Consider the following 23,602-nt stretch of genomic DNA (forward strand, 5'->3'; position numbering starts at 1 on the left):
CTACGGTCTCCGTGGAAACTGTCCCTCTCTCCGCCGATGGGAAACTTTGCAAGTGTTCCCTTCCTGCCTGATGACGGTGTACTTTTTTTTTGATGTTCCTGTCGGCCCACCCACATCAACATATCTTTAAATTAATGTTGCTTTCATGCCGCCTTTTGTTTTTGGTTGTCCCAAAACAACCGTTGCTACCTGTCCTCACCACACTGCTTCCAGCTGGCAGGACTTCCCCGAGTGATGGTCCTCGACCATTGCCACCGCTGTTGTGCCAAACCAATTGCCAGTCCTCGGCTGCCGATGGTTTCTGTGCAGCAAGACTGGTGTTGCACTTTGGTCTGTGATGCCCTGGCAAACCCGCTCTTCCTGTGAGGGCAAAAATTGGATGTTAATGGCACTGATATGTTCATTATAAGAGAGACCATCAAAGGCAATTACACCCTACAACTTGTTGATCGATGTCAACCTCGCTAAATTCTTCAATTACCCCCTTTCCCCAGTAATGTTTCTGATCATCTCTTCAACCATTTTCACTGTCTGTTACATGGGTTTTTTTTGTAATTTAGACCGATTATTATCCTTTATTTACAAAAAACATCTGTCTGACTTATAGAATCATGGAAGCACGGAATCTTACAGCACAGAAGGAGGCCATTCGGCCCATCGTGTCTGTGCCGGCTCTTTGAAAGAGCTATCCAATTAGTCTCACTCCCCTGCTCTTTCCCCATAGCCCTGCAAAATTTTCCTTTTCAAGTATTTATCCAGTTCCCTTTTGAAAGTTATTATTGAATCTGCTTCCACCACCCTTTCAGGCAGTGCATTCCAGATCATAACTCCTCGCTGCGTAAAAAAAAAATTCTCCTCTGGTTCTTTTGCCAGTTACCTTAAATCTGTGTCCTCTGGTTATCGACCCTCCTGCCAGTGGAAACAGTTTCTCCCTATCTACTCAATCAAAACCTGTCATTATTTTGAACACCTCTATCAGGTCTTCCCCTAACCTCCTCTGCTCTAAGAAGAACAACCCCAGCTTCTCCAGTCTCTCCACATAACTGAAGTCCCTCATCCCTGGTACCATTCTAATAAATCTCTTCTGCACCCTCTCTAAGGCCTTGACGTCCTTCCTAAAGTGTGGTGCCCAGAATTGGACACAATACTCCAGCAAAGGCCTAACCAGTGATTTGCAAAGGTTTAGCATAACATCCATGCCTCAAATTATAAAGCCAAGGATCCTGTTTTCTTTTTTAATAGCCTTCTCAATTTGTCCTGCCACCGTCAATGATTTGTGTGAATATACACCCAGGTCTCTCTGTTCCTGCACCCCCTTTAAAGTTGCACCATTTAGTTTATATTGCCTCCCCACACCCCTTACTTCTAAAATGTATCCAATGTTTCCGATTATCTCTTGAACCCTTTCTCACCGTCCGTTTCATGGGCTGCTCCTGGTGATTTAGACCTGTTATTATCCTCTCTCCTTTTTTTCCTGCCTGACTTCCCTTCTTGTTTCATCATTTTTATCTTGTATCCCCGATATTTGAAGTCTTCTCTATAGTGAACATCTCACCTGACTCATTGTGTCAATCTGCTATCATCCCAGTGACGCCCACCCGCACAGCCGGACACGCACGAGTGTGTCAAAGTACCAGAGGTTGTTTGCCTTACTCTACCAGTGAACGTATGGTTTTCACCCTTTGATTCTAACTGGACTTTCCTTGCCTGCTTACAGTAATGGCTCCCCCTTGTCGTCTTCTTTTCATCTTTTAGGCAACCTGTAACGAAAAATACTTTTCGGCATTATCGAGTACTAGGCAAAGGAGGATTTGGCGAGGTGAGTGGACAATATTCGCGTTTTGCGGTTGAATGCGTCGCTGAAGATATTTCTCGCGTCTTGTGCGGCCGTATTAACCACTTCCCCTGTATGAAGGGAAAGGATAATTCCTGTGTGTCTGATTGTGTGTCTGATTGTGTGTCTGATTGTGTGTCTGATTGTGTGTCTGATTGTGTGTCTGATTGATTGTGTGTGTGTGTGTGTGTGTGTTTTCAGAAGTTTGTGTTGGTATGTGTCGAGTCAAGATGGGATCAGGCCTGACCGTGCTGCACTCCGTGGTCAAATAGCCTGCCGACACTTACCGTCTAGCCTGGTCCCAAGCGACTTTAAAAGGTCGGGGAACAGCTCTACCAATGGTTCGACAGGTTTAGCCAGTGAGTGACGGATCAGCAAGATCCCAAATTTTGTGCCGAGGTATCTGATCTCATCCTAGGCCGACAACAAGGGGTAATACACAGTGCCCCTGGGTTAGAGAGGAGAAAATCGGACCAGGGCACCTGTTCCTGATTTTCTTTCCAGTGAGCCTTGCTCAGAAGTGTGTGTGTGTGCGTGTGTGTGTGCGTGTGTGTGTGCGTGTGTGTGTGCGTGTGTGTGTGCGTGTGTGTGTGCGTGTGTGTGTGCGTGTGTGTGCGTGTGCGTGTGTGTGTGCGTGTGTGTGTGCGCGTGTGTGTGTGCGTGTGTGTGTGCGTGTGTGTGTGCGTGTGTGTGTGCGTGTGTGTGTGCGTGTGTGTGTGCGTGTGTGTGTGTGCGTGTGTGTGTGCGTGTGTGTGTGCGTGTGTGTGTGTGTGTGTGTGCGCGTGTGTGTGCGCGTGTGTGTGCGCGTGTGTGCGCGTGTGTGTGCGCGTGTGTGTGCGCGTGTGTGTGCGCGTGTGTGTGCGCGTGTGTGCGCGCGTGTGTGCGTGCGTGTGTGCGCGCGTGTGTGTGTGTGCGCGTGCGTGTGTGTGCGTGCGCGTGTTCGGAAGTTTGTGTTGGTATGTGTCGAGTCAAGATGGGATCAGGCCTGACTGTGCTGCACTCCATGGTCAAATAGTCTGGTGACACTTAGCGCCTAGCCTAACCTGGAAGCTCTGATGCGATACCGGAGGGTGACGGGTACCCGGGTAACTGTACCCCAGTGTCAGCTGTGGCTCAGTGGGTAGCACTCTCGCCTCTGAGTTAGAAGGTTGTGGGTTCAAGTCCCACTCTAGAAAGTTGAGTACAAAATCTAGGCTGATACTCCAGTGCAGTACTGAGGGAGTGCTGCACCGTCAGATGTGTCATCTTAAACCAAGGCCCCGTCTGCCCCCTCAGGTGGTCGTAAAAGATCTCATGGCACTATTTCGAAGACGAGCAGAGTGTCGTGGCCAATGTTTATTCCTCAAATAGATTATCTGGCCATTATTACATTGCTGTTTGTGGGATCTTGCTGTGCACAAATTGGCTGCCGTGTTTCCTACATTACAACAGTGACTACACTTCAAAAGTACTTCATTGGCTGTAAAGTGCTTTGGGACGTGCTGAGGTTGTGGAAGGCGCTGTGTAAATGCACGTTTGTTCTTTCTTTCTAACTGTACCCCAGTCAGTCACACAGGGAGGGAGGGGCAAAATAACTTTCCTTAATCTGCTCAACCTCATCCAGATTAGTAGGGGTGTGTGGAGAGAGGACCATTGGAACACTATTACCGTCAGATTTTGGCACCAATGTGACCTGTGGCTCTGAGTATTGGCATTGACCAAGAATGGGACTATTCCAGAACTAAGCCACGTTGAGTTGGAGACGTGGCATCTTTGGGAGGGTGAGGGAGGAAGAGGTGGAGGGGATGGGGGGTGAAAATCTGAGTACAGTGACTGGGGAGACGCCAATGTCTCTGATAAGCACTTACAAGGGGACATTGGTGGTTTCTTGATATTGGACAGAGGATGAAAATACTAAAACCAAAGAGAGGAGGAAAGCTACCAGAGTACGTTTTTGGGATGGCACTGAAGTTATATTGGTGATGGGGTACTGACCCACCATTTTGTATTTAGGGCCTGAAAACTTGCCTCGATGAAGTCAGGAGCCAATCCTCAATCAGAGGCTGGCCACAGGGGGAGAGTCCATCTCTCTGACTGACCCAGGGCCAGGAGTGTGGACGGGACTCCCGCTGATTTCTCACTGATTCTATTGAGTAGAATGGGCCTATATCCTCTGGAGTTTAGAAGAATGAGAGGAAATCTCATTGAAACAATAAAGATTCTGAGGGGGCTTCACAGGGTAGATGCTGAGAGGTTGTTTCCCCTGGATGGAGAGTTTAGAACTAGGGGGGCATAGTCTGAGGATAGGTGGTCGGCCATTTAAGACTGAGATGGGGAGGCATTTCTTTACTCAGAGGGTTGTGAATCTTTGGAATTCTCTACACCAGAGGCCTGTGGATGCTGAGTCATTGAATATGTTCAAAGCTGAGATAGATACATTTTTGGACTCTAGGGGAATCAAACGGTATGGGGATCGGGCAGGAAAATGGAGTTGAGGTCGAAGATCAGCCATAATCTTATTGAATGGCAGAGCAGGCTCGAGAGGCCGTATGGCCTACTCCTGCTCCTATTTCTTATGTTCTTATATACCCATCTAACACCAGCACCACAGGGACTGCATCTCTGGATTAATTCACCATTTAATTTGATCGATGCCAACACACGGATAGAATCTTACAGCACAGCAGGACGCCATTCGGCCCAACGTGCCTGTGCCGGCTCTTCGAGAGAGAGCTATCCAATTAGTCCCACTCCCCCCTGCCCTTTCCCTGTAGCCTGTCAAGTATTTATCTAATTCCCTTTTGAAAGTTGCTATTGAATCTGCTTCCACCGCCCTTTCAAGCAGTGGGTTCCAGATCTTTGTATCTCCCCATGGATTCTTTGCTGTGCCCAACAGTTGTGAAGGACTTGCATTTCTCATTGGTGTTGTGCGATTTGTAAAACAGGCCGATGTGACTTGTTTGTTTTCTTCCCTTGGTAAGTGTGAGCTTGGCTCAGTGGGTCACCTCTGGGTCAGCAGATTGTGGGTTCAAGCCCCCCACTTCTGGACTTGAGCACGTGATTTGGGCTGACATCTCAGTGCTGCATTTCGGACGAGATGTCCAAGGTCCCATCTGCCCATTCAGGTGGATGTGAAAGACCCCATGGCGCTATGCGAAGAAGAGCTGGGGAGTTTCTGCCCATGTCCTGGCTAATACTCGTCCCTCAGCCAAGAATCGTCCCTCAACCAACACCACCAAAACAGATGGACTGGTCATTTACCTAATTGCTTATTGTGGGATCTTACTGTACACAAATTGTCGTGAAGCGTTTTGGGATGCCCTCAGATGCTGTATAAATGCAAGTTCTTTAAGTGTCTCCTCTTGACCTGTCAACACCATCACCATAGGGACTGCAGTGGTCGAAGGAGAGGTCCCACCACCCCAAGACAATTGGTGATGGGCAATAAATGTGACCGTGACAGTGTCACCCACATCCTGAGGACAATATATATTTATTTTAAATATCAAAATTCAAAAGAAAATGTGCTGCCCCTTTGGTACAGAAGGGAAATCATAAGGCAAGTCGACCCATGCATCTAGTCGCTCAACTTCCACTGACTGGTTGGTTGGTTTAAAACGGTTGATCACTTGACCCTAATTTTTGGTTAGGGTGCAGGGTACAAGAGACCTTGGAGAGGTGAGAGAGAGTAAATGTCGCCCATCTGGATTCTCGTCTCTGGGTCAGAAGTTTGGATTCAGGTCCTACGCCAAGACTTGAGCTCAAGATGTGGGTTAAAAAGAAAGAGAGACTTGCATTTCTATAGTGCCTTTTATGATCTCAGGATGTCCCAAAGTGTTTTTCGGCCAATGTACTTTTTTGAAGTTTGGAATGTAGGCAACACGGCAGCCAATTTGCGCACAGCAAGTTCCCACAAATAGCAATGAAATAATAACCAGATAATCTGGGTTTTTTTTTAAGTGAATGTTGGTTAAGGGATAAATATTGGCCAGGACACCAGGGAGAACGCCCCTGCTCCTCTTCGAATAGTGCCATGGAATCTTTTGCGTCCACCTCAGAGGGCAGACGGTGCCTCGGTTTAACGTCTCATCGTAAAGATGGCACAACTCCGACAGTGCAGCACTCCCTCAGTACTGCACCGGGAGCGTCAGCCTGGATTTCGTGCTCAAGTCTCTGGAGTGGGACTAGAACCCACAACCTTCCGACTCGGAGGCGAGAGTGCTGCCCGCTGAGCCGCGGACTGACGCCATTGTGGAGTATGTAGGGAGTGCGGTGTTATCAGAGGTGCTGTCCTTTGCGTCAAGTGTCAAACCGGTGATCCACCTGTCTGCTCGAGTGGACGCTAAGGATGCCACAATACACAAAGAAGAGCTGGGAGTTCTCCCGGGGCCTCCGGACCAAGCTTCCTTCTTCAACTCAAACAATCAAATGAACTGGTTGAGATTAATTATCATATCTTATCCTGTACTTCTCTTGTTTGCCCCCCTCAGGTGTGCGCTTGTCAGGTCCGTGCGACAGGGAAAATGTACGCGTGTAAAAAACTGGAAAAGAAGAGGATAAAAAAACGGAAAGGAGAAACCATGGCATTAAACGAAAAGAAGATTTTAGAGAAAGTTAACAGTAGATTTGTTGTAAGTTTGTCTCTGTGTGTGCGTGTATCATATTTTGTTCTGCTCGATCTGAGCTTCAGTTCAAAGGCTCCTCACTCCCTCTATTTACACAGTTGTCACCGTCGTCTCCCCAGTTCCCGCCAGTTTTCTCCCTTTCTCCCCAGATGTGTCACAACAACAACTTGCATTCACGCAGCGCCTTTTCACGTAGTGAGACTTCCCGAGGCGCTTCACGGGAGCGATTATCAAACAAAAATTTGACACCGAGCCACGTAAGGGAGGTATTAGGACCGGTGACCAAAAAGCTGGGTCAAAGAGGTAGGATTTAAGGAGCGTCTTAAAGGAGGTGAGAGTGGTGGAGGCGGAGAGGTTTAGGGAGGGAATTCCAGAGCTTAGAGCCTAGGCTGTTGAAGGCACGGCCACCAACGGTGGAGTGATGGAAATCTGGGCTACATTTCCATGATGTTGTTCCCCAGGGAATGATTACTGCTCGGGCCTAGAGACCCCAGCTGATATTCCGATGCTCCCCCCCCCTCCTCCTCCAAAACTCACCACAATAAAGGAAATCTGCATACAACCCCTGGATCAGTTCATATGGTATATTGTGATATGAATTGCTTCATTATTAATCCAGTGTGCAAACATTCCACAGGCCTAGATCTCCATGCATTGTATGGGATGTTTGTGTTTTAACGGATCGGGGTGAGGGGGAGGAGGAGGAGGAGGAGGGGGAGGGGGCAGGCTTTATGTGGGGGAAGGTGCGGAGAGGCCCCATAAATTCTTCACCCGGTTCTGTTGGTCCCCTTGCCCAAGTGACCCCTCTTCTTGTGTGAGTCCAGATGTTGGGCCATTTGCCTTTGGAGGTTTGGTGTCACAGCTGTTCACGGTCCTGTTTGTTACACCCTGCACAGGCTTTGAGCTGTTCCAGTAAACTATTCGAGGGAATGGTGCAGACATTCCACAGGCCTAGATCTCCATGCGTTGTATGGGATGTTTAACGGATCAGGGGGAGGGGGCAGGCAATTCAATGATTGTTGAATTATTGATCAGATTAATCTGAGTTAATTAGTTAGAATTATGCGTAACTCATTAATTCTGCCTCTGTCTCTGTCCCCCCGCTGCACTCCCTCAGCCCCAGCCATTGATTAGGGGGCATGATTATTTTTCTTTGTTGCGTCCTGCTCTCTTTCCCTTCTCCCTCCTCCCCTTGCCCCCGACACACACCAACTATTAACATGGGACAGACCAGCAATTCGACATGCAGGCTTCCTGGTTTATGTGGCACTGTTCCACACATTTACCCACCCTGAGCAGAATGTAATCTACAGTTTTTTTTTATTTTCTGTTTTTAATACCCGAAACCGTTCAGTACATTGGCTGACTACCAATTGAGCCACTGTGGCTCATTGGGCAGCACTCTCGCCTCTGAGTCAGAAGGTCGTGGGTTCAAGTCCCACTCCAGAGACTTGAGCATAAAATCTAGGCTAACACTCCAGTGCAGTACTGAGGGGGTGCTGCACTGTCAGAGGTGCCGTCTTTCGGATGAGACGTTAAACCGTCTGCCCTCTCAGGTGAACATAAAAGAGCCCATGGCACTTTTTCGAAGAAGAGTGGGGGAGTTCTCCCTAGCGTCCTGGACAATATTTATCCCTCGACCAACATCACTAAAAACAGATTATCTGGTCGTTATCACATTGCTGTTTGTGGGATCTTGCTGTGCGTAAATTGGCTGCTGCGATTCCTACATTACAACGGTGACTACACTTCTAAAGTACTTCATTGGCTGTAAAGCGCTTTGGGACGTCCTGAGGTTGTGAAAGGCGCTGTATAAATGCAAGTCTCTTGCTTTATTGTTAAAACGATGCCTGAACCAGGCAGGTCTGCGGATTTCGTCGGCAGCCTGACTGACTCCTCAACAGGACCTGAAAGGGGGAGACCTGTCGCTGGGAGCAGGGATTCTTCCCCACTCGGCTAACCCAACACCTCCCACCCCCCTTCCCAGCAAGTAGGGTAGGTCCCAGCAGTGAAAGCGAGGGGAAAGCTCACCAGCACCCTCTGCTGGTGAACTGCATGGTTTTTAACCTCATTAAACAGCAGGCACCAGCAGTACGACTGGCCCTCGTCCGGCTACGCTTAAGCTGTCTAGACTTCGGTAAAGACGATACGTCCCTACAGAGAGAGAGAGAGAGAGAGAGCGCACTCCACATCAGGCAAACAGAAACTCTTAATCTGTAAACTTGAGCTCATCCAAAACTCTGCTGCCCGTACCCTAACTCGCACTAAGTCCCGTTCACCCATCACCCCTGTGCTCGCTGACCTGCATTGGCTCCCAGTCCGGCAACGCCTCGATTTAAAAAATTCTCTTCCTCTTTCCTTCAGCCCACCATTGGCGGCCGTGCCTTCAACTGTCTAGGCCCTAAGCTCCGGAATTCCCTCCCTACACCTCTCCGCCTCCCAACCTATTTACTGTATAAATATAAATTACCGATATAAGATATTAAGGGGAACAGATAGAGAGAAACTATTTCCGCTGGTTGGGGATTCTAGGACTGGGGGACACAGTCTAAAAATTAGAGCCAGACCTTTCAGGAGCGAGATTAGAAAACATTTCTACACACAAAGGGTGGTAGAAGTTTGGAACTCTCTTCCGCAAACGGCAATTGATACTCGCTCAATTGCTAAATTTAAATCTGAGATAGATAGCTTTTTGACAACCAAAGGTATTAAGGGATATGGGCCAAAGGCAGGTATATGGAGTTAGATCACAGATCAGCCATGATCTTATCAAATGGCGGAGCAGGCACGAGGGGCTGAATGGCCTACTCCTGTTCCTATGTCCCTCTCCTCCTTTAAGACGCTCCTTAAAACCTACCTCTTTGACCAAGCTTTTGGTCACTTCTCCTGATAACTCCTTATGTGGCTCGGTGTCAAATTTTGTTTGAGAATCGCTCCTGTGAAGCGCCTTGGGACGTTTTACTACGTTAAAGGTGCTATATAAATGCAAATTACTGTTGTGTGGATTTCTAAACTGTTTGATTTGGAGACTCTTTTAAAACATTGCTGATGGGTTTCTGCGTGTTTTTTGTAACAAAAAGACCGGAGGAGTTGGTTGGAGGCAGAATAGACCGGGAGAGTTAGATGGGGGCAGGGTAGACCGGGGGAGTTGGTTGGGTTGGGGCGCACAGGGTAGGAGATGGATTTGGTGAGTGGGGGGCGTGGGTAGCAGGTGAGTGCAGTGGCCTGACTAGTGTATGGACAAAGTTTAAGTAGATAGCTGCACCTGGGAGGTGTCTCCTGCCGAACAACGAGGAGCCATGACTTTGTTTCCCATGGGGTGACCTCCATTCCCGATCCTGATTTACACACGTGGCCATCCAGGAATGTGCACCCCTCCTTCCCCCATCAGATAATGTGCCAACATGCTCTGTCTAGGCTCGGATGTAAAGGCAGACCCATGGGGCGAGGTACTTACAGATATGGGCACTTGTAACACAGCACCTCAGGAGGGGAAATGGAACAAAATTATGGTCGGGGTGTTGAGTGGGGTGGGGGGGGGGGGAGGGTCGGAGGGCGGAGAGCTTTTAGAATGGGGCAAGAACCAGCTCCAGCTTTTAAACGTTCTCTTGTGTGCGTGCGTACACATTCTGCACTCAGAATCGTTTGTTTATTTTCTTGATTTTTCAGGTTAGTTTAGCGTACGCCTATGAAACAAAGGACGCACTGTGTTTGGTATTAACCATAATGAACGGAGGGGACCTGAAGTTTCACATCTACAATATGGGCAACCCGGGCTTCGATGAAAAGAGAGCCATCTTCTACGCCGCTGAGATCTGTTGTGGCCTGGAGGACTTGCACAGAGAGAAAATTGTGTACAGGTAATGGTGGCGGGAGGTGTGTGAGATGGTGCATGCGCACGAGTAAAGGTAACACTGGACATGTGGGTGTGTAACACTTAACATGTGGTGTAAGTGATGCTTGGGGAATATTCTGAGTGCTCCTGTATTGGTTTATCTCTCCCCGACCCTCTTCTCCCTATCTCCTCTCTCTCTCTCTCTCTCTCTCCAGCCGCCCCCCCCCCCTCTCTCTCTCTAGCCCCCCCTCTCTCTCTCTCTCTCTCTAGCCCCCCCTCTCTCTCTCTCTCTCCAGCTGCCCCCCCCTCTCTCTCTCTAGCCCCCCCTCTCTCTCTCTCTCTCTCTCTCTAGCCCCCCCCCACCTCTCTCTCTCTCTAGCCGCCCCCCCCCCCTCTCTCTCTCTCTAGCCCCCCCTCTCTCTCTCTCTCTCTCTCTCTAGCCCCCCCCCCCCACCTCTCTCTCTCTAGCCCCCCCTCTCTCTCTCTCTCTCTCTCTCTAGCCCCCCCCCCCCACCTCTCTCTCTCTAGCCCCCCCTCTCTCTCTCTCTCTCTCTCTCTAGCCCCCCCCCCCACCTCTCTCTCTCTAGCCCCCCCTCTCTGATGTGTAGTTTTACTTGGTAATGTTTTAAATTGCTTTAATTTTCCTATCTGTGTCACCACCTATGCCAAAGGCTGTACACTCAGTACTTCACAGCAAATCTCACTATAGTTTGAATTCGGACGTAAAAAATTAGGCCCCGTGTCCTTGGGGGTCTTTGGGGGGGGGGGGGGTGGGGGGTCATGTATCCAGTACACAGTGCCCTCTAGTGGTGAACATATGAATCGCCAGGGGAGAACCTTTTCAGAACAAGCAGGCTAAAATATTAAAGAACATTTTGCAACTCTGCAGTGTTTGATTCTTCCCTCTTTGGTTATCTTCCCCACATCCACTGCCAGTTAGAGATAAAATATCTCCTGAGCTGTATCGTAAAATGATTCCACTGTTGCTCAGTGCCCAGTTATTTTCACCTCTGAAGTGCTTTGAGGATGGTCACATCCCAGTGGTGCTGATATAATATTAATGACCTGGACTTGGGTATAGAGGGTGTAATTTCAAAGTTTGCAGATGACACAAAACTCTGAAATGTAGTAAACAATGCGGAGGATAGTAACAGACTTCAGGGGGGCGTCGACAGACTGGTGAAATGGGCAGACGCATGGCAGATGAAATTTAACACCGAGAAATATGAAGTGATGCATTTTGGTAGGAAGAATGAGGAGAGGCAATAAAAACTAAATGGTACAATTTTAACAGGGGTGCAGGAACAGAGAGACCTGGGGGTGCACATACACAAATCTTTGAAGGTGGCAGGACAAGTTGAGAAGGCTGTTTTTTTTTAAAAAAAGCATATGTGATCCTGGACTTTATTAATAGAGGCATAGAGTGCAAAAGCAAGGAAGTTATGCTAAACCTTTATAAAACACTGGTCAGGCCTCAGCTGGAGTATTGTGTTCAATTCTGGGCACCACACTTTAGGAAGGATGTCAAGGCCTTAGAGAGGGTGCAGAAGAGATTTACTAGAGTGGTGCCAGGGATGAGGGACTTCAGTTTTGTGGAGAGACTGGAGAAGCTGGGGTTGTTCTCCTTAGAACAGAGAAGGTTAAGGGGAGATTTGATTGAGGTGTTCAAAGTCATGAACGGTTTTGATAGAGTAAATACGGAGAAACTGTTTCCAGTGGCAGAAGGGTCAGTAACCAGTGGACACAGATTTAAAGTGATTGGCAAAAGAGCCAGAGGCAACATGAGGAGACATTTTTTTACCCAGCGAGTTGTAATGATCTGGAATGCACTTCCTGAAAGGGCGGTGGAAGCAGATTCAATAGTGACTTTCAGAAGGGAATTGGATAAATACTTGAAGGGAAAAAATTTACAGTGCTATGGGGAAAGAGCAGGGGAGCGGGACTAATTGGATAGCTCTTTCAAAGAGCCGGCACAGGCACGATGGGCCGAATGACCTCCTAATGTGCTGTACCTACTATGGTAATAGAGAGTACTGTGGTATAATATAGTGGTTCTGTTACTGGACTAATAATCCACAGCACGTGAGTTCAAATCCTACTGTGGCAGTTTGAGAATTAGAGTTCAGTGTTAAAAAAAAAAATCTGGAAATGAAAAGCGGGTATCAGTAAAAGTGACCATGAAGCTGTCGGATTGTCGTGAATATCCAATTAGTTCACTAATGTCCTTTTAGGGAAGGAAACCTGCCGTCCTTACCCAGTCTGACCTACATATGACTCCAGTCCTGCACCAATGTGGTTGACTTTTAATTGGCTTATAAGAACATAAGAAATAGGAGCAGGAGTAGGCCGTAGGGCCCCTCGAGCCTGCTCCGCCATTCAAGAAGATGATGGCTGATCTTCGACCTCAACTCCACTTTCCCGCCCGATCCCCATATCCCTTGATTTCGTTAGTGTCCAAAAATCTATCGATCTCCGTCTTGAATATATTAAACGACTCAGCATCCACAGCCCTCTGGGGTAGAGAATTCCAAATATTCAGGACCTTCTGAATGAAGAAATTCCTCCTCATCTCACTCTTAAATGTCTGACCCCTTATCCTGAGACTATGCCCCCTAGTTCTCGACTCTCCAGCCAGGAGAAACAACCTCTCAGCATCTACCCTGTCAAGCCCCCTCAGAATCATATATGTTTCAATGAGATCACCTCTCATTCTTCTAAACTCCAGAGAGTATAGGCCCATTCTACTCAATCTCACCTCATAGGACAACCCTCTCATGCTAGTAATCAATCTAGTGAACCTTCATTGCACTGCCTCCAAGGCAAGTATATCCTTCCTTAGATAAGGAGACTAGGACAACTAGGGATGGGCAATAAATGCCGGCCTTGCCAGCGACGCCCACATCCCCAGAATGAATAATTTTTTAAAAAACAATATGTGAAACAATGCAATTTCAACCCCCTAGAGTTTTTTTTGCTTCAGTGTTCTGGATGTAAATGTTGAATAGAGTGAGTTTTGTTTATAAAATATTTACTATGAGTTCCTCCCTTGTTCCTGCCGTAAACTTACTGTATTTATGTTCTTTCCTCTTCCCCCACTTAGAGATTTGAAGCCAGAGAACATTCTGTTAGACGACCATGGTAAGACCCTTTCTCAAAACCGCCGCTCGGTTTGTTCCCCTCGAGTCACGGTGGTTGTGAGGAAGCCCTGGAATAATTGTCAGTCAAGACCGGCGTTCACTCGCTGGGTCTCGTTACTGGGAGTCCAGCACTTCGAGCTCTTGTAGATGCTGCTCAATAATCTCTAACAAAGTGACAGCAAGCCTTCTGCGAGCTGAATTACAAAAACTACCGTCGCATTCCCAGATGAATACGGTGGAGGAAACTTGGCAGCTGTCCACCCGAGACCAAGCACAGTCTTTCTTTTGTGGCCCCTTTTTAGATTTTATTGCTGCATTAATAAAAAGTACTTGCGTTTATATATCGGGCATTATTGGAGAGAGATGGGGGCAGGAAGTTACAAAAGGGCGTAGACAGACTAAGAGAGTGGATAAAACTGTGTCAGATGGAGTTCAGTGTGGGGAAGTGAGAGGTCATCCACTTTGGATCCGAGAAAGACAATTTGGAATAGGTTTTTTTTAATGGCGAGAGACTAGGAACTGCGGAGGAGCAAAGTGATTCGGGTGTCCAGGTACACAAATCGCTAAAATCTACTGCACAGGTACAAAAAGTAAACTAAAAGCCTCATGAAATGTTGGCCTTTATCTCAAGGGGAGCTGGATTACAAAGGGGAGGAGGTGATGCATCAGTTGTACAGAGCCTTGGTCAGACCCCCATCTGGAGATACTGCATTCAGTTCTGGGCACCGCACCTCAAGAAGGATATGTTGGTGTTGGAGGGAGTGCAGCGCAGATTCACCAGAATAATTACCAGGGTTTAAAGGGTTAAATTATGAGGCCAGGTTGCATTAACGTGGCTTGTATTCCCTTGAGCGGTGATCTAATTGGGGTGATTAAAATGATTAAGGGATTCAGTAAGGTTAATACAGAGAAACTATTTTCTCTGGTGGGGGAATCCCAGAACAAGAGGGAATAATCTTAAAAAAATGAGAGCTGGGCCATTTAGGAGAGAAATCAGGAAGCATTTTTTCCACACACACTAGTGGAAATCTGGAATTCTCTCTCCCAGGTTGCCGGGGGGGGGGGGGGGGGGGGGTCAGTTGAAATTTTCAAAACTGAGATGTAGATTTTTATTGGGTAAGGGTATCAAGGGATACGGAGCAAAGGCGGGTAAATGGGTTTAAGGTCCAAATCAGCCACGATCTAATTGAATGACGGAACAGGCTCGAGGGGCCGAATGGCCTGCTCCTGTTCCTAAAGTGCCGTAAAGCGTTTCAAACAATGAACTTTTGAAGTACATTGATGTGTGGTAAAGTCGAGCACAGTTGTAGCTTGCGTTGTCTGAAAGACGAATGTTAGAACGGGAGAGCTCCTTGACCCTCTTCGAATAACGCCATGGGATCTTTGACGTCCACTGCGGACATCGGGACAGAGTCCCAGATTCGGGCGGCAGGCTCGCACTCAGTCCTGCACTGGACTTTTGGCCTAGATTATGTGCTCAACACTTGGTGTGAGGCACAGACCCACAACCTCCTCGCCCTCCGGAGACTGCGCTACCGACCAGAAATATTGTCCCTCTTATTTAACCCTGCCTTGGTGGCTTAGCTTGAAATGCGTGTTCACTGGACAGTCTGTCCCAATTTACCCGCTGAATCGTGATTTCCATCTCCCCCCTCTTTTTCCCCCCCCCCCCCCCCGCAACTTCGTCTAATCTGCTCCGCTGTTTTATTCTCAGGGCATATCAGGATTTCCGATCTGGGTTTGGCCGTACAGATTCCAGAGGGCGAGACGATTCGAGGGAGAGTCGGGACTGTAGGGTACATGGGTGAGTACTGGAATCTCTGACCTTAACAGCAAGACGAGTGGCTTCTGGTGAATAAAAAAAAAAGGAAAGACTTGCATTTATGCAGCTCCTTTCACGACCTCGGGATGACCCAAAGCACTTCACAGCCAATGAAGTACTTTCTGAAGTGTGTTCACTGTTGTAATGTAGGAAACGCGGCAGCCAATTTGTGCACGGCAAGATCCCACAAACAGCAATGTGATAATGACCAGGCAATCTTTTTTTTCGGGTGAGGGATAAATATTGGAGAGCTCCCCTGCTATTCTTCAAATAGCGGCTGTGGGATCTTATACGTCCACTTGAGAGGGCAGACGGGGCCTCGGTTTAATGTCTCGTCCGAGAGACGGCACCTCCGACAGTGCAGCGCTCCCTCAGCGCTGCATTGGGAGTGTCAGACTGGATCTTGTGCTCAAGTCCCTGGAGTGGGACTTGAACCCACAACCTTCTGACTGAGCCACGGCTGACGCCTGAAATCAGGGAGATAAAACTGCTGTGGTGAATCAGTCCACTGGACCCTCGCCCTGTTCTTGGATGCCGGTGCTCTGCACACTCATTTCAAATCTTCTGAAAGATTGAACAGGCTGGGGCTCTTTTTCTCCAGAAAAGAGATGACGGCGAGGTGATCTGATAGAGGTCTTCAAAATTATGTCAGGGTTTGATAGGGTAGACGTAGAGAAGATGTTTCCACTTATGGGGGGGAAGTCCAAAACTAGGGGCCATGATTGTAAGATAATTACTAATAAATCCAATAAGGAATTCTAGAGAAACTTCTTTACCCAAAGAGTGGTGAGAATGTGGAACCCGCTACCATAAGGAATAGTTGAGGCGGATAGCATGGATGTATTCAAGGGGAAGCTAGATAAACACATGAGGGAGACAGGAACAGAAGGATCTGTTGATAGGTTTAGATGAAGTAAGGAGGGAGGAGGCTCGTTGTTACATCTGAATAGCCAGGCGGTGAAGGATTGAATACTGGAACCAAGTTTTCGGTTGTTCACCAGCTTTTATTTACTGAGGTACACACCATGCACCCCTTCGCTAAAAGCTCCCCCCACTTCCCATGCTTGCTCCCTTTATAAATGATCCTAAGAGAGGTCCCAATTGATACATACACCTGAAAACAGTTAACATCAATTGATACAAATCGCATGTCAATAATTAACACTCGTGTGGAGCATAAACACTGGCATAGTCCAGTTGGGCTGAATGGCCTGTTTCTGTGCTGTACATTATAGGAACAGGAGCAGGCCATTCAGCCCCTCGTGCCTGCTCCGCCATTTGATAAGATCATGGCTGATCTGTTTGCTAACTCCATATACCTGTCTTAATACCTTTGGTTGCCAAAAAGCTATCTATCTCAGATTTAAATTTAGCAATTGAGCTAGTATCAATTGCCCTTTGCGGAAGAGAGTTCCAAACTTCTACCACCCTTTGTTCTATGAAATTCTCTGATATGTTTTTTTTTTAAGCTCCGGAGGTCATCAACAACGATCGATATTCCTTCAGCCCTGACTGGTGGGGGCTCGGCTGCCTGATTTATGAGATGATTCGGGGGCAGTCACCTTTTCGAAAGCGCAAAGAGAAGGTGAAGAGAGAGGAGGTTGACCGGCGAGTGAAAGAAGACACGGAGGATTATTGTGAAAAGTTCTCGGAGGAGTCACGTTCCATTTGTAACATGGTACGTCAGTCTTTTTTTAAAAAAAAAAAAAAAGTTTTATTTTAAAGCTGCTCTGCTGGCTGCCCTCGGGGCAACCCCATGATTTGCTCTTACGGCTGGGAGGCCAGAATAGTCATGTGGGGTAGGGGGCACACTCTCTCCGCAATTGCTGCTCTTTGTGGTCCCTACTGCATTGTCAGCTGTGGCTCAGTGGGTAGTGCCTCAGTGCCTCTGAGCCAGAAGGCCGTGGGTTCAAGTAGCACCCCAGAGACTTGAGCTCAAAAATCTAGGCTGACGCTCTCCGGTGCAGTACCGAGGGAGCGCTGCACTGTCACAGGTGCCGTCTTTCGGATGCGACGTAAACCGAGGCCCCGTCTGTCCTCTCAGGTGGCCAATATTTCGAAGAGGAGCAGAGGAGTTCTCCCCAGTGTTCTGGGCACTATTTATCCCTCGACCAACATCACTGAAAACAGGTTATCTGGCCATTATCACATTGTTGTTTGTGGGAGCTTGCTGTGCCCTTGACTGCAGCATTTCCTACAATAGTGACTACACCTCAAAAGTACTTCGTTGGCTGTAAAGTGCTTTGGGACGTCCTGAGGTCATGAAATGCGCGATATAAATGCAAGTCTCTCCTTTTTTTTTTCTTCTCCCTACTGACCAACAGGGGACGCACTTCATGGGCGTGGAACGGGCTGACTTAATGGTCGAGCAACCCAAATGAGAATTGCTGTGTCTTGGCCTCAAAATGGTAGTTGGGTTTGGTGTTTGACATTGGTTTCCAAAGCTCTCCACCACTGGGGGGTTTCCTCACCTCGTGTCTGGGTCTGTTGAGAATAATTGATAGAGATTGATTGCCATGATTAGTCAACAACACCATTATCGTTGGATCATGCGACTACCGGGACAGTTACAAGGCGAACGAGATGGACCTTGGTCTTTTCTCGTCTGGCAATTCGTATGTTCCTATGAATTCGAGCTCTGTGAAGTCAAGTGAAGACCAGTCCTCAATTATGTTAACAGGAGTCAAAACGGGTTAATGTCTTCAGTGTAGTTGAAGGGTCTACACCCCAAACGGTTACTTGTCTTTTCTCTTTCAGTTCCTGCTGGACCTTCTGCATATTTCCAGCATTCTCTGGCTTCGTTTCACGTTTCCACCACTTGTCATTTCTGTTTGGTTTTATCTCTTCTGTTGTGTTCTCTTGATAAGTGAAAGCAGTTTCAATTCCCTGTGGCATCCTATTAGGAAGTTTTATTTCTGGTGAGAGACTACAGAAACTGGAACTCCTTATTTTTCATTGGAACAAAGACAGTTCAAAAATAATCCAATGGAGATGTTCAAAATTATGAAGGTTTTTGATAAGTATATACGGAAACACTATGATTTATATGACATCGTGTGTGTGCCAGCTCTTTGAAAGAGCTATCCAATTAGTCCCACTCCCCCTGCTCTTTCCCCATAGCCCTGCAAATTTTTCCACTTCAAGTATTTATCCAATTCCCTTTTCGAAAGTTATTATTGAACCTGCTTCCACCGCCCTTTCAGACAGTGCATTCCAGATCATAATAGTTCTCTGCTTTAAAAAAGAATTCTCATCTCCCCCCTGGTTCTTTTGCCAATTATCTTAAATCTGGTTACCGACCCTCCTGCCAGTGGAAAATAGTTTCTCCTTATTCACTTGTTCAAAACCTCTCATGATTTTGAACACCTCTATCAAATCTCCCCTTGACCTTCTCTGTTCTAAGGAGAACAATCCCAGCTTCTCCAATCTCTCCACATAACTGAAGTCCCTCATCCCTGATACCATTCTAGTCATTCTCCTCTGCACCCTCTCCAAGGCCTTGACATCCTTCCTAAAGTGTGGTGCCCAGAATTCAACACAATACTCCAACTGAGGCCTAACCAGTGTTTAATAAAGCCAAGGGGGGTTGGGGGGGGGCGATGGGAAAGGAAAGGAAAGGAAAGGAACCACTCAGCCCTGTCCATGCAGGCCATGGTGCAACCATGATCACCGTTAACCCACTCCCTAACCACACATCTCATGGGGAGAGACAAAAACCCTGTGACCTCCTCAGAAAACACTTGGGGAAATTCCAATCCGACTCCCAGAGGCAAGCAGAGAAAACTCCAGGAGACTGCGGTAGCTCATAACTCTCCGTGATCCCAGCTAACTAATTAGAAATGTTCTCTTCGCTTTGTAACCTGTCACCTTCCCTTTCAAAGAGCTGTAGTGAATCCAAAACCCACTGTATGTTTCAGTATTCTGTTTGAGGGCAACAGGAGTCGGCCATTTAGCCCCTCGAGCCTGTTCCTCCATTCAATGAGATCATGGCTGATCTGTGATCTAACTCCATAGACCCATCGTAGCCCCATATCCCGTAATACCTTTGGTTAACAAAAATCTATCCATCTTAGATTTAAAATTAACAATTGAGCTAGCATCAACTGCTCTTTACAGAAGAGAGTTCCAAACTTCTACCACCCTTTGAGTGTAGAAGTGTTTCCTAACTTCGCTCCTGAAAGTTCTGGCTCTAATTTTTAGGCCATGTCTCCCCAACCAGGGGAAATAGTTTCTCTCTATCTACCCTGTCAGTTCCCCTTAATATCTTGAAAACTTGGATCAAATCACCCCTTAATCTTCTAAATTCCAGGGAATACAACCCTAGTTTGTGTAATCTCTCCTCGTAATTTAATCCTTGGAGTCCAGGTATCATTCTAGTAAATCTGTGCTGCACTCCCTCCAAGGCCAATATATCATTCCTAAGGTGCGGTGCCCAGAACTGAACACAGTACTCCAGGTGTGGTCTAACCAGGGCTTTGTATAGCTGTAGCATAACTTGTATTCTAGTCCTGTAGATATAAAGGCCAACATTCCATTAGCTGTTTTGATTATTTTCTGTGGGAGGGGGAACAAAAATACTTGCTGGCATCTAACCCAACTCTTTGCCTATTTAGTTTTTATATGCAAGCCCTCAATCATAGCAACTCTGTAATCTTAATCCAACTGGACCAATTTCCAATCACTTTATCATTATACAAAGCTCAATTTTATCCTCTCTTAAGCTTTTATGCTGGCTTTTATCATATCCAGTCCTGGAATATTGGAAGCTAACTTTTTTTATTATGCATTATGCTGGCCATTTAAAAATTGTATTTAAAGTTGTATTTAAATTGTATTTTAAAATTCTCATCCATGTTTCCAAATCCCTCCATGGCTTTGTCCCCCCCCCCCTGTCTCCGTGACCTCCTCCAGCCCTACAAGTTTGCGAGATCTCTGCGCTCCTCCAACTCTGGCCTTTTGCACATCCCCGATTTTGATTGCTGCACTATTGGCAGCCGTGCCTTCAGCTGTCTAGGCCCCAAGCTCTGGAATTCTCTCTCCAAACCCTTCTACCTCGCCTCCTTTAAGATGCTCCTTAAAACCTAACTCTTTGACCGAGCTTTTGGAGCCTGTCACATGCACATCCTGTGCCATGTGGGATCTCCAGCACACTTTGTGTGTCCTGGAAAACCACGTGTGCAGGGAGTGCCACCAACAGCTCGAGCTCGAGCTCAGAATTTCTGAGAGTTTCATGGATAGCACATTTCAGGAGGTGGTCACCCCCTCAGCTACAGAGAGTTCAGGGGGAGAAGGAGTGGGTGACCACCAGACAGACTAGAAGGAACAATGCAGGAGTCCCCTGGGAATGAGGCACTCGCAAAGTTCAGCATTGAAAACCAGTGAGGGCGTTGACACCTTGGGGGAGTCCAGTCAGGAGAAAATCCGTGGTGCCACGGGGTGGGCGGTGGGGGGGGGACAAAAGAGATGCAGTTGTTATAGGGGAATCGATAGTCAGGGGGATAGACAGGTGTTTCTGCAACGCCGACGTGAGGCCCGCATGGTGTGTTGCCTCCCTGGTCCCAGGGTAAAGGACATCACTGAGAGGGTGCAGAACATTTTGAGGGGGGAAGGGGAACAGCCAGAAGTCGTGGTCCGTGTGAGAACCAATGACATGGGAAGGAAAAGGGTCGAGGTCCTGCAGTCAGAGTTTCAGGAGCTAGGGAGGAAGTTTAAAAAGCTGGAATTCAAAGGTAGTAATCTCTGGATTACTCCCAGTGCCACGCGTTAGTGAGTATAGGAATAGTAGGATAAGGCAGGTTAATATGTGGCTGGAGCAATGGTGCAGGAGGGAGGACTTCAGATTCCTGGGGCATTGGGACCAGTTCTGGGGCAGGAGGAATCTGCTCAAGATGGTCGGGTTGCACCTTAACAGAGCTGGGACCAGGGAGGTTAACTAGTGCTGTGGGGGAGGGTTTAAACTAATTTGGCAGGGGGATGGGCACCAAGATGAAACATTAGAGAAGAGAAACAAGAGGACTGGGAGGGACAAGTAGCACTGGAGTAAAGAATAGTTCAGAAATAGGAGGGATCAGACAGGGGGCAAATGCGAGGCAATCTAAGATGAGTTTGTTGTGCATGTGCGTAAATGCACGCAGCGTGGTCTGTAAGGTTGGTGAGCTGTAGGCACCTGGAATATGATATAGTGGCAATAACAGAGACCTGGCTCAAAGAAGGGGAAGATTGGTTACTTAATATTCCTGGCTACAAGGTATTTAGGAAAGATAGTGAAGGAAAGAAAGGAGGGGGGAGAGGGATGGCAGTATTGATCAAAGAAACTATTATAGCTCTGGAAAGGGATGATGTAGTTGAGGGGTCAAAGACAGAATCTAGTTGGTTAGAATTAAGGAACAATAGAGGAGCTATTACACTATTGGGTGTTTACTATAGGGCACCAAATAGTGGGAAGGAGATAGAGGAGCAAATTTGCAGGCAAATTACAGAACGTTTTACTACATTAAAGGCGCTATATCAATGCAAGTTGATGTTGTTAAAGATAAAACTCCCCAAGAGGTTAAGTGAAGTAAATTTTTAATAATTAAAAATAAATTTTAGCTGATGCAAAATGTATTGGCATGGTGTTTATGAAGACTTTTCGATTGAAATTGCATTATTATTAACTAATATGTTGGTATGAAATTACTTGATTTGTTTTGAGCAACGGTATTTTGGGTTATTATCCTTTAATATAGGCACACGCTAACGGGTTGTTAATAACAACAATGCACAATGACAAATGGCTGGATATGCTTTGAGTCGAAGCCATTTTCACGACGTGTCTCAATGGCCTTTTGCAGTTACTGACCAAAAATCCAAAGGAACGATTGGGCTGCCAAGGGGGAGGAGCCTCTGAGGTGAAGCAACATCCTATATTTAGAAACATCAACTTCAAGAGGCTCGAGGCGAACATGTGGGACCCTCCTTTTGTTCCAGATGTGAGTGCATAAAACGGTTTGAAAATCGCAAAAAGCTACAACTTTACCCGTGCAATTTTTGTGCGGTTCAAATATCGATCTAACTCCGCGTTGATCTGTAAATGTCTTATTTAAACTGAAGTGAAATGGCCAAACTTTGGCTCTTTAGTCTGGGGGGGGTGGGGAGTAACATGGGTGGTCTTGGGAACCGTGACCGCACTTGCTGATTTATTTATTTTTTGTCGCCTGCCCTCTCGGGTGGACGTAAGAGATCCCACGGTCACTATTTCGAAGAAGAGCAGGGGGAGTTCTCCCCGGTGTCCTGGCCAATATTTATCCCTCGGCCAACATCAATAAAACAGATTATTACATAGAATGTACAGCACAGAAACAGGCCATTCAGCCTAACGGGTGGATGCTGTGTTTATGCTCCGCACGGGCCTCCTCCCACCTCTCTTCATATAACCCTATCAGCATAACCATCTAATCCTTTCTCCTTCATGCGCTTATCCAGCTTCCCCTTAAATGCACCATTGTCGTGTATCTCATTGCTGTTTGTGGGATCTTGCTGTGCGCAAGTTGACTGTTGTGTTTCCTACATTACAACAGTGATTACACTTCAGAAGTACTTCATTGGCTGTGAAATGCTCTGGGATGTCTTGAGGTCGTTGAAGGCGCTATAGAAATGCATCTTTTCCATTTGTCATTTGCAGCCCAGAGCAGTTTACTGCAAAGACGTGTTGGACATCGAGCAGTTCTCCACAGTCAAAGGGGTAAACCTGGATCCGACAGACGACGACTTCTACTCCAAGTTCGTCACGGGCAACGTCTCCATTCCTTGGCAAAACGAGGTAACGTAACTTGTACGCAGACGCTCAGCGGCCAACTATCTACGCGGGAGGTCTCCTGTTATCAGAAGGCAGATGTCAAATATCGATGGCCGGATTCGATTCTTGTTGTGTGGCTGGGAACTAATACTGAGGCCCCATCTGCCTGTTCCAGAGGTTCTGAGCGATCTCATCGCAACTAGGAAGTTATGGTGAACCCTTATAAATCACTGGTTAGGCCTCAGCTGGAGTATTGCGTCCGACTCTGGGCGCCATACTTTAGGTAAGCTGTCAAGACTTTGGAGAGGCTGCAGAGGAGACAGTACCGGGGATGCGGGACTTCTGTTATGTGGAGAGACCAGAGAAGTTGGGATTGTTCTCCTTAGAGCAGAGACGGTTAAGGGGAGATTTAATAGAGGTGTTCAAAATCATGAGGGGTTTTGATAAAGTAAATAAGGAGAAATTGTTTCCCACTAGCATGTTAAAATTGGATAGCCATGTAGTGAAGGATAGAATACTAGAGCCTTTATTCACAGGGATTCCCCTTATTTATTTATTTATTTATTTTTACACACACACACACACACACACAC

At 47.1% G+C, this 23,602-nt stretch overlaps 1 protein-coding gene across 2 annotated transcripts in view; it reads left to right on the forward strand.

Moving 5' to 3' along the window:
* The window catches only part of LOC137320720 (G protein-coupled receptor kinase 5-like), a 141,552-nt gene that overhangs the window by 111,684 nt on the left and 6,266 nt on the right, over positions 1-23,602 (forward strand). For both annotated transcript variants that reach the window (XM_067982434.1, XM_067982435.1), the window contains 8 exons: positions 1,756-1,819; positions 6,304-6,444; positions 10,108-10,298; positions 13,374-13,411; positions 15,125-15,214; positions 16,702-16,910; positions 22,066-22,203; positions 22,896-23,033. In XM_067982434.1, the coding sequence (XP_067838535.1) occupies positions 1,756-1,819; positions 6,304-6,444; positions 10,108-10,298; positions 13,374-13,411; positions 15,125-15,214; positions 16,702-16,910; positions 22,066-22,203; positions 22,896-23,033 (1,009 nt within the window). The remainder of the gene's footprint in view (positions 1-1,755; positions 1,820-6,303; positions 6,445-10,107; positions 10,299-13,373; positions 13,412-15,124; positions 15,215-16,701; positions 16,911-22,065; positions 22,204-22,895; positions 23,034-23,602) is intronic.

This window comes from Heptranchias perlo, chromosome 4 (assembly GCF_035084215.1).
Source record: "Heptranchias perlo isolate sHepPer1 chromosome 4, sHepPer1.hap1, whole genome shotgun sequence".
NCBI classification, from domain to species: Eukaryota; Metazoa; Chordata; class Chondrichthyes; order Hexanchiformes; family Hexanchidae; genus Heptranchias; species Heptranchias perlo.